This window comes from Heterodontus francisci, chromosome 40 (genome assembly GCF_036365525.1).
Source record: "Heterodontus francisci isolate sHetFra1 chromosome 40, sHetFra1.hap1, whole genome shotgun sequence".
NCBI lineage: Eukaryota > Metazoa > Chordata > Chondrichthyes > Heterodontiformes > Heterodontidae > Heterodontus > Heterodontus francisci.
This window is the reverse complement of record NC_090410.1, coordinates 7,140,270-7,151,368: the sequence shown is the minus strand read 5'-3', so window position 1 is coordinate 7,151,368 and position 11,099 is coordinate 7,140,270. Positions and strand designations below refer to the sequence as shown.

At 42.7% G+C, this 11,099-nt stretch overlaps 1 protein-coding gene across 2 annotated transcripts in view; it reads left to right on the top strand.

Annotated features, from left to right (window-relative positions):
* Positions 1 to 3,384: 3,384 nt before the first annotated feature.
* Positions 3,385 to 11,099, top strand: part of LOC137353025 (BTB/POZ domain-containing protein 7-like) — a 66,018-nt gene continuing 58,303 nt past the window's right edge. For both annotated transcript variants that reach the window (XM_068018939.1, XM_068018938.1), the window contains exon 1: positions 3,385 to 3,553. In XM_068018939.1, coding sequence (XP_067875040.1) covers positions 3,499 to 3,553 — 55 coding nt within the window. In that variant the 5' untranslated portion in view covers positions 3,385 to 3,498. The remainder of the gene's footprint in view (positions 3,554 to 11,099) is intronic.

Below are 11,099 nucleotides of genomic sequence, written 5' to 3'. Positions count from 1 at the left end.
TGCCTCGGGGACAAGGGTTCAATTCCCACTGCAGCAACTGGTAGAATTTAAATTCAATTAATTAATAAACATCTGCAATCAATTAGTGCCATGAAACTATCATCAATTGTTGTAAAAACACATCTGGTTCACTAATGTTTTTTAAGGAAGGAAATCTGCCATCCTTATCCGGTCTGGCCTACATGTGACTCCAGACCCTCAGCAATGTGGATGACTCTTATCTGCCCTCTGAAATGACCTAGCAAGCCACTCAGATGTCAAGGGCAATTCGGGGTGGGCAACAAATGCTGGCCTGTCCAGTGACACCCACATCCCATGAAAGAATTTTTTAAAAGCCCCCTCAGAATCTTGTATGTTTCACTAAGATCACCTCTCATTCTTCTACACTCCAATGAGTATAGGCTCAACCTTTTGTCATAAAACAACCCCTTCACTCAGGAATCAGCCCAGTGAATGTTCTCTGAACAGCTTCCAATGCAAGTATACCCCTTCTTAAGTCGGTGACCAAAACTTTACACAGTACCCTAGGTGCAGTCTCACCAATGCCCTGTATAATTGTAGCAAGACTTCCCTACTTTTATGCTCTAACCCCCTTGCAATAAATGCCAACATTCCATTTATTTTCCTTATTACTTGCTGTACCTGCAACTTTTTTGTGACATATGTATAAGAACACCCAGATCCCTCTGTACCGCAGCATTTTACAGTCGTCCTCCAATTAAATGATATTAAATAACATCCTATTTTTCTAGCTGCAACACAGCCACTGTTGGCACACTCACCAACTCTAGACCAGCTTGCATTTGTATATAGGCCAGGATCTTCCTCTGTATTGGTGCCCAAAGATACATGGAATATGGGTGCAAATGTAAATATGTGGCTTTAAAGCTCGTGGAAGTTTTGGGCATGAACGATTTATGTGCATAACTGCAGCACATCGAATCTCCTCAATTTTTTATGGCAGTTCGTCAATCTTCCGTCCCAATGAATCACATGGGACATTGAACCAGGAGGAGGCCATTCAGCCTCTCAAACCTGTTCCGCCATTCCATGAGATCATGGCTGATCTATGACCTAACTCCATTTACCCGCCTTTGTCTCACATCCCTTAATTCCTTAAGTGTACAAAAATCTATCAATCTCAAAATTAACCATTAATCTAGCATTAATTGTCACTTGTGGAACATAATTCTAAACATCTACCTGTGGCGCAGTGGTTAGCACCGCAGCCTCACAGCTCCAGTGACCTGGGTTTGGTTCTGGGTACTGCCTCTGTGGAGTTTGCAAGCTCTCCCTGTGACCGTGTGGGCTTCCTCCCATCTGCTAAAGACTTGTGGGTTGATAGATAAATTGGCCATTGTAAAAATTGCCCCTAGTGTAGGTAGGTGGTAGGAGAATTGAGGGAAGGTGGAGATGTGAGAGGGAAAAATGGAATGAATGTAGGATTAGTATGAATGGGTGGTTGATGGTCAACACAGACTCGGTGGGCCGAAGGGCCTGTTTTGGTACTGTATTTCTCTATGACTCTTTTGCATGAAGAAGTGTTTCCAAATTTCACTCCTGAAAGGTCTGGCTCTAATTTTTAGACTCTGCCCCCTAGTCCTAGACTCCCCAACCAGTGGAAATAGTTTCTCTCTATTTACCCTATCAGTTCCCCTTAATATCTTGAAATCTTTGATCAAATCACTATCAACCTTTTACAATCCAGGCAATACAATACAAATTTTTGTAATCTCTCCTGGTAATTTAACTCTTGGAGTTTCCAAAAAGTTGACTGTCAGACATTCCGGGGAGTTAATGGTTAATAATAAAACGTCTTTGTCTCATGGAGGAACAGACTTTCCAAGATAAACAGGGAGGCTTTGAAGTGTCGTATGAATTATGGTTTGTCTCCTCGTTATGGTGAGCAGATTGGACTTTGGGCTGGTTTGACAGAACTGGGCTGGACAATCACTTCAAATTGCCACCGTCACTTGTCAATGTTGTCTTGTTTTCTAAGAGTCCCACCAGGTGTCAGGAACCATCAAACAATTTGATTTTCCTGTCAGAGGTTTGCTTTTGAAAACCTATTCATTCCGAACAAAGAAAAATGAAAGACTTGCATTTATAAAGTGCTATTCACAATGACCAGACGTGCCAAAGCAGTTTACAGCCAATTAGGTACTTTTCGAGGTGTAGTCACTGTTGTTAGAAATGCGGCAGCCAATTTGCGCACAGCAAGCTCCCACAAGCAACAATGTGATAATAGTCAGATCATTAGTTTTTGTGATGTTGAGTGAGGGATAGATATTGGCCAGGACAGCTGGGAGAACTCCCCTGCCCTTCTTCGAAATAGTGTCCATGGGATCTTTTACGCCCACCTCAGAGGGCAGACAGGGCCTCGGTTTAACGTCTCATCCGAAAGACGGCACTTCTGAAGGTGTAGCACTTCCTCAGTATTGCTTTGGAGTGCCAGCCTAGGTTTTTGCGCTCAGGTCCTGGAGTGGGAGTGAGCAACGGCCAGAATCAGGGAGGAGAGAGAGGTGGAGAGGTTTAGGGAGGGATTTCCAATGCTTAGGACCTAGGCAAATGAAGGCACAGCCACCAATGGTGGAGTGATGAGAATCTGCCTGTTTGAGCCTTTCTCCTCCCTTCAGATGCTCCTTTAAATGTACTTTGACCAAGCTTTTGGTCACCTGTCTAAATATCTTTTTTATGGCACGAGGTCAGAATTTGAGGAGCACTGAGATCGTGGAGGGTTGTAGGGCTGGAGGCTGTTACAGAGATAAGGAGGGGGTGTGCAATGGTTAGGATTTTGCACACAGAATGAGAATCTGGGATCCACAATGTAGCCAAGTTTCATTTGAAACTTCTTAAGCCGGTTGACAGACTTCTTGATGGTGATGGGGTGGGATGTCTTGAATCTCTGCAACTAGTGCCACATTTTGTTCTAGTTTTCCCTGCAGGGACACTGTTTCCTTTCAAACATTGCCTCAGAATTTACAAAGCCCGTGTGAGCACTGATTAAAATTGAGCATCGGGAGGGGGACTGATGAGATTTGCCAATGAGGATTGCCCTGGAGTCTCCAGGAAGTAAGAGTACGCTTCCAGTGTAGCGCTGTGAATAAAACCTGGGATAAAAATCACTGGGCCAAGAAGCAAAAAGGTGTTATTTCTAAAAAAAAAGTCCTTTGAACACGTTTGTTTATTAGTTATGAAGGTAGTGGAGAGTAGGGAGGAGAGAATCTGACTGGCAAGCAGCCTTGAAGGCGCTATATTAATGCAAGTGGTTGTTCTTGGTGGCAGCACTAGGTGGGGACGCTACAGCTTTAAGGGTTGGGAGCCCGCCCTCCGCTGATGCGATTGGGCGGCGGCGTACGTCAATCAACGACGCACTGACTTCCGGTCCGGGCGCCAGTCGTCGCGACGCCGGCGGAGCGGGAGCGCGCGCCAGAGAAAAGCGGAAAGATTTGAGAGAAAGCTTTTATAATTCTCTTTTCTTATAACCTGAAGAAATTGATGGCGGCGACGGTCGGCCGGTGCCACAGTTTTACTTGCGGAGAAAATCCTCAAGGTAAAAAAAAAACACCGAGGCCTCAATGGCTGAGGACTTTTAAGAAATATTTTAATTCCCCCGTCCGGCCTGTTTTATTTTTGGGCGGATATTCGGCGCTTTTCTGTTCCTTCCTCCGTCCCGAGTGGTTTTTATTTTTGCGCCTTTTACGAGGCGAAAAGTTGTGAATCGGGAGTGGAATGGGCGTGGAAGCCGCCCCGGGACCGGAAGCAGTGCCGCGGCGGATGATCGACGGGGCTTCCAGCCAATGGGAATGCAAGGGGGCCAGGCAATGGCCAATGGGCGGGCGGCGGGGGCGGGATGACGGTTTGATTGACAGCTGTGCAGTGCCCTGGTATGTGTTTGTATGTAAACACCAGTCAGTCTGTTACAAGCGAGCTCAAGGTTACCATCAGGCTGCACTTTACACACTTAACTTTCTGTGCTCCTTTTTCTTTTTCTTCCCTTGTATTACTTTACAATGTTGTGCATTGGCACCAGGAGGCTATTTGGAAGAAAAGCTCCACTAACATTTCAAACTTTTAAAAATAAAGAAAAAACACTTGGGTCTGTCAGCATCCATTGCAGCTAAAGTTTCACGTTTGCACCACTCCTGATGCCTAGGTTACAGCCTGATGCTGGTTTTAAACAAAAGCAAAATACTGCGGGTGCTGGACATTAGAACTAAATAGAGAAAATGCTGCAAATGCTCAGCCGTTTCGACAGCATCTATGGAGAGAGAAAAGCAAGAGTTGCAGTTTCTGGCCAAAAAAAAATCATCCTGAAACATTTCTCTCTCTCTCGCCCCCGATGCTGCCAGACCTGCTGAGTGTTTGCAGTGTTTTCTGTTTTTATTGCTGATTTAAAATAATTGTCAAAAAAGGGTGGGGTGGGAAGAAAGATGATAATTTTTTAAACTCTGTAGTAACAACTTGCATTTATATAAGCATCTTTAACAATTAACATAAAAGGTCCCAATGTGCTCCACCGTAGTGCTATCCAATTGCATTGCATGCCATAAGGAGGTCTTGGGACAGGTAACCAAAAACTTGCTCTGAGTTAGGTTTCTTGGAGGAGAGAGAGGCGAAGGGTTTTTTGGGAAAAATTCCAGAACTTAGGCAGCTGAATGCACAGCCACCAGTGCTGGAATGATTTTTTAAAATCAGGGAGGCCAGAATGGAGTTGTCAGCAAGTTGTCAGAACTCTGTGCCTGAAAGCTTGGGGGAAGTAGATTCAGTAGTAACTTTCAAAAGGGAATTGGATAAATATTTAAAAAGGTAAAGATTGCTGTGCATTCATAGCGTGTAGAAGGAGGCTATTCAGCCCATAGTGCCTATGCTATCTCTTTGAATTAACGCCTCTCTCCTGTCTCCTCAGATGCGCTTCATGTTTGTGGAATTTTCTCTTTTCCTTTTCAGTTCTCCAGCATTTGCAGTTTATTCTGAGTTGGGAGTTGGGCGCTATAAAAGTGTTGACACTCTTGCGGGCACGCCTTCCTCCTCCCCAGCTGACCTAACTTCTGGAAGGTTACCTGTAGCAGCAAAATGGTATTGCAGATTTAATTCTATTGGCGTATATTAATAATACAAAAATTCACTCCTAAATCATGCAATACAGAATCTGAACACTGCACTTTGAAACTCGATGCTTAAAGGTTGTGCCAAAATATATCTTGTGGCGTTGCCGTGTTGCTGCCAAGTTTTTAGTTATGGTGAGTTGGCAGGCATTTTCTGCTGTGCCCCTCTACTGTGGTGAGGGAAACACACCCAGCGATATAGTTTAAAGATTTTTGCCCTTGCACACTCGTGTTTGGAGCTGTATACCACAAAATTGCAAGATGAATGCAGATAAAGAAGGCCTTTGGTCCAGCGGATAAAAACCTACAGTCTTCCCGTTACACCATCCAACTGTGTTTTAAATGATGAAATCTGGTGATGTCTTTTCCCCCAAGAAGCTGTTGAGGCTCAAGGGTATTAAGGGATAGGAACAGGAGGGGGCTATTCAGCCCCTTGAGCCTGTTCCGTGACATTCAGTGCGATCATGGCTGATCTGTGACCGAACTCCATATACCCGCCTTGCCCCATATCCCTAATGCCTTTGATTAACACAGATCTATCTACCTTGGATTTAAAATTTACAATTGATGTAGTACCAACTTTCATTTTGTGCAAGAGAGTTCCAAATTTCTACCACCCTTTTGTGTGTAGAAGTGTTTTCTAATTTCACTTCTGAAAGGTCTGGCTCTAACTTTTAAACTGTACTGTCTAGTCCTGGACTCCCCAACCAGTCGAAATAGGGTAGACAGAGAGAAACTGTCAGTTCCCGTTAATATCTTGAGACCTTCGATTAAATCACTTCTTATGGAATCAAGATGGTTTAAGATACAGCCATGATTAACTGAATGATGAAATAGGCTCTTGGGGTTGAATAATCTCCTATACTTCATGAAACAGTTAAGTATTGATATTTACAGATGTATTATTAGTGGTAGCGATGGGAGCAGTTTGAGGTTCTGCATTGAATATTTAATGAGCTGCAGTGATGAATTGTTTTGGCTTAAGTACTGTTTTTCCCATATGTCTCGATACAAGTTTGCTAAGTAACTTCGGTGCCAATAAGCCAGTGGAGAATCAGACTTAAACAAATACGCTTTAATATTACATCAGTGTGCTTTTTGTACTTAATTTGTCACCTCAAACTGCATCTTCTGCCACCACTGTTATGTTCTAGTGTTCAACTGGGAATAATAACCAGAGCCTTTTTATAAATATAGTGTTGCAGGGGCTTTTAATGTATTTTTGTTTTATTAGTAGGATACATGAAAAACTGTACTTAATTCAATATACTTTAATCTTATATCGACTTGGAGCACCTTTTAATGTAACAAAATGCCCTTTTGATGCATTAATCTCATTTTTCCAGTCAACGTATCACCATTACCCTGGTGTTATATAGCTCCAAAATACTTTCTCCAGATGCAGCTCATGTGAGGGAGCACTGTTTTTATAGAGGAGCATATTTTAATATAAGTTGAGATACATTATGAAGATTTAATGTGCCCACCTTTGTACGTGTCTCTCTGCCTGTGCCTCGTTCCAAAATGCTTGTGAGTGGAGAAAGCCCATCAAACATATGCACAGCAGGGGGTTAGATGCTTTTAGAAAAGTACCCACCACCCGACTCCAGCAGTGTGCAGTAACATTAACCTAAAAGGAACATCTGCTACAGTATCAATGTAAAGTTTCCCACACTAGCCAGAGTGTCTGAGTTAGACTGCCAATTTGTGCAGTAATCCAGTGGTTTAAGACCGCCCAAACTCATTTATGTTGCAGCCTTGCAGCCAGCAGTGAGAGAAAAGTGAGCTGCATTCAGACTTATTTCTCTGCAACATGGAGTGAAATACTACAAATGGCTTTGTTTTAAGCAGGGCTTGTAAAATTGTTGTTTTGAGATGGGTTAATGATTTGCTGTTTTACCTGGAGTTATCAACTTGACAGTCGATCAGCTTTGAAAAAGCAGAGTGAAAGGCCAGGGCTGTTAGTGCACGACACCAAGTATAAAAGAGGTGAGATTCATCATAAAACAATGACTAGATGACAGCAGGCTTCAGTTTTTTAAGCCTTTAGAAAGTAGGAAAAATTGAGCAATACCGAAAGTTGCACAGCTTTGATGCTCTGTGGAGACTGTATGACAAGTCTTGTTCTCAGCACAATAGGGAGGAGGAAAAGTGTGTAGGATGATTTATTTATAGATTAGAAGGACCAGAAGAGGAAAGATGAGCACAGTCCTGACTGCAGCGGTGATGCGAGGGAGAGAAGGTGGAGGTTAAAGGGGCTGGAGGAATTGAAAAACTGTTTCCTGTATCCTTTCTGTGAGAAGTGCAACAAGAACGTCCTTAGAGAGTTCTCGAGACTCCATCCAAAGTCAAATCCGTGTGGTAGCCTTGAGGCTGCAAACAGATGAGACTTGTATCCCATCGGACTAGGCTGAATTCAGACCCGGTTTGCAAGAGAGTGAATGGTCTGGTGCATTTTTATGCTCGTCAGTGTGAGGGACATCACTGCTAGCAAATGGAGGACGCTGTAGGTATTCCGTCTCTTCCTATCGCATCCAACTATGTAACATAACCTTAATTCAGAGAAAGATGTGCTTCAGTTTCTGATAAAATGCCTGGGGGTGGGCGCACTTGTCGCAGCTGTTGGCAGTGAAGACTGAGGGGTATAGGATGTAAACCATTGCGTTACAATAATATAGAAAAATTATCCAGATTTGCAGTATACAGGGTTGCTGTTTCTGGCAGCTTCCCCTGTCCGACACAGTGACCGACACATGTTTATCATTCAGCTAAGTCCAGGGATGAGGTAGGGTAAGTCGCTTTGACTAGGGGATTGATACCTTACTCTTAATAAAAGTAACTTATATTCTATTTAAAGAAAGACATGCATTTATATAGCGCCTTACAAGATCCCCGTACATCCCAAAGCAATTTACAGCAGTGGAGTGTTTTTTTTTTGAAGTGTAATCACTGTTATTTAGGAAATGCAGCAGACAATTTGTACACAGCAAGGTCCTATAAAAAGCAATGTGATAATGAGCAGATTATCTGTTTTTGTGATGTTGGCTGAGGAATTAATATTGATCAGGACACCCGGGATAACTCCCCTGCTCCTCTTCGAAATAGTGCCATGGGATCTTTTATGCCCACCTGAGAGGGCAGGCAGGGTCTCCGTTTAACATCATCCTCTGAAAGATGGCACCTCTGAAAGCACAGTACTCCCTCGCAGGAGTGTCGGCCTAGATTTTGTGCTTGTCTCTGGAGTGGAACTTGAATCCACAAGCTCTGACTCAGGCCAGAGCGATAGCACTTGAGCCACGGCTGACACTGCACATGAAGACTTCTTTATTTAAAGAACTCTAATGAAAGAAGAGGGTAGATTGCACTTGAAACAAATTACATCTCTTAAGTTCCCGGTTCCTGTTTGAGTAACAATTTCATAATGGCAGTTTTGAATCCAGTATACCAGAAAGATCCATTGCTGAGCCAGACTCTGTCTAGATGACTGCCCCCTTCCCCCATCCTGCAGCATTATGGATGGTCAGCAGTCAGTAATCAGACAGCAGTTTAATCAAAGGGTTTCAGATGATATTGCAAAACAGATGACATCATAAAACAGGAGAAGCTGGATTTATTGAATGCTATTAAATGCCTAAAATTAAATTGCTTCCTCTTCCTTGGAGTCTGTAGAGTCTCTAGTGCTTTTCGGTAATGTGCGTTGCTATCTCTTCTAAATCATGTGCGCTGTTGCCGTAAAGATTTGTCAGCTGTGCAGATTAAAATCTTTGTCAGGCTGGAATGATGTCGTTGAAAGGTACTGTTATGTGATTCTCAGACAGATTGGTGTAGTCACTGGGCCCTTATGAAAAGTGAAATGATGAGCTCCGGAATTTTTTTTAACTCTCCTGTGAAAGCTGTAAAATGATGGATTTTGTTCCTTCTAAACATCAGTCATGTCCGAGAGATCATTCAGTGCTTCACAAAGCTGGGGTGAAGTGAAGGTGAGGATAGGTCTGTCACTAAAAGTGGGAGCGCTCTGACTCAATCATTTGAGAGCATTAAATGAGGATCGAATAACATTCAAACAATTGACTTGTGTGTTTTCTTTTTCCTATAGGATTTTTGTCAGTGTTGTACATCTAATGTAACAGTGACAGCATCTGATGTGTATGTTGAGTTCATGGTTATGGGCTTTTTCAATTTTGGATCCTATTTACTTACTGGCAGTGACTGTCCTGGAAGGTAGCCAGTGTGCTTTGTTGGCATGTTAGTGATTTATTATTGGACAGTGCTGTCACTTATTGATGTGCTTTCATTTGCTCCTCTCCCAGTGCACATTACAATTAATACGGTTTTAAGATTACTTGATTCTGTTAATTTACCCCGATTGCTCCTCCTGCAAGTGAAACACCTTTTAAACACTAGTGCCTCTCGCTCGTAACATACAGCTCAATACCCTCTTAAGGCACCATTCCTAGTTTTGAAGGAATGGGACGTCTGTAGGTGGTTGTAGTATAAAAGTTTCACATGCATATAATTTCACTTTATTCAAATCATATGCTATTATATTGGCATTATTTGACTTTGGATTCTGGGACACTGCTGACTGTGAATTGGTTCCCAGTATTTAGGCCACTATTTTCTTCTCGCAGAGAATATATTTATTATATGCTAGTAAATTTTCCATGGTGTTGTCAGCTGATCATTAAAAAAAAATAAAGATGGCAGTGGAACTAGGGCACGAGACTCGAGATTTGCCCTGCACAACCACCTAGAGGCCAGAACATGCAGCTACATCGTGACAGTTGACATAGCAAAATTTAATGGACAATGTGGAATTATTAACAGAAAATAATGACAACAGGAAGCAGTGTCCTTTGCAGAGTTTTTAACTGATGTGCATCTACTAAAACCTCTGTCTATATTGTGTTGTGGTAATTAATTTAGAATGAACAAGTGGAACACTGCATTTTTATTGTATGCTGGTTATGTAGTGCAGACTTGTATTGGCACAAGGCCAAACCAGATGTTAAAGCAGACACCTGCATGTTTAAAAACGACCCAGATCAAAGGGATTTTTTTCATGTTTATGTTGTTGTATTTCGGGTTTCTTTTCCCTCTTCTGTAGTACTGACATTAGAGAAGTTCTGTTATAAATTTATCCTGGAAAATATGTGATTAAAATGGATCATGCAGCTTCTCGGCTGTATCGTTGGGTGAAACCAATCCTTTGTTGCTGCTTTTATCTCTCTCTTTTTAATTGTAACAAAAGGAGTCCAGATTTGTCAGGGACGCAGACTCCTTTTCTTGCTTGAAAGATCAGAGCTAGTGGTGTCCAAGTGGCTTTAGTGGTACAGGCATTGTCTCCTTGGGTGCTGAGCTATATGGACCAGAAGACCTTGTGTTGTATGCCGAGTTTGTGATAAGTTACTTGATTCTAGTCAGACAGTGGGACTGAGGAGGGGAAAATCATCCAGCGATCTTATCACTATCCAGTGAAGCTCTGTTGGAAAGCATGAATATGATGAGGACAGGAACATGCTTAATTGTCTCCTCTCTTTTAATAGAATAACCAGCTTTCATTCACTGTTGAGGCTCATGTAGGAGGTCTGGCTGCTTGCCCAAGCTTTTGGAGGGCTGGCTCCTGTGGAACTGCACTCCAGTGCAAGTTCCCTCTGTGAGGGACGGAATGAAATTGGGGAAAATCCAATGTGGTCTGTAATCAGATGAGAGTGATTCATTCCAGGAGTGGGTTTGGTGTTCTGGGTCTTTTTGGGTGCTTACAGCAGTCTTGCTTTTCGTGTAGTGAGAGGCAGACAGCCCTGCCATTACCTCCTGTGCCTCGCCTTGCTTCCCACCACCATTTCACCCTCCCAAGAGCTGGGCTTTTGTCTTTGCAATGGTTTGGTTTCTGTTGGCCAGGCAGAATGTGCATGATACTTGTGTAAAATGCATTTTTTATTTTGTTTCAACTTCAAAGTTAAATCACTGAGTTACAAGGGCAATGGAATG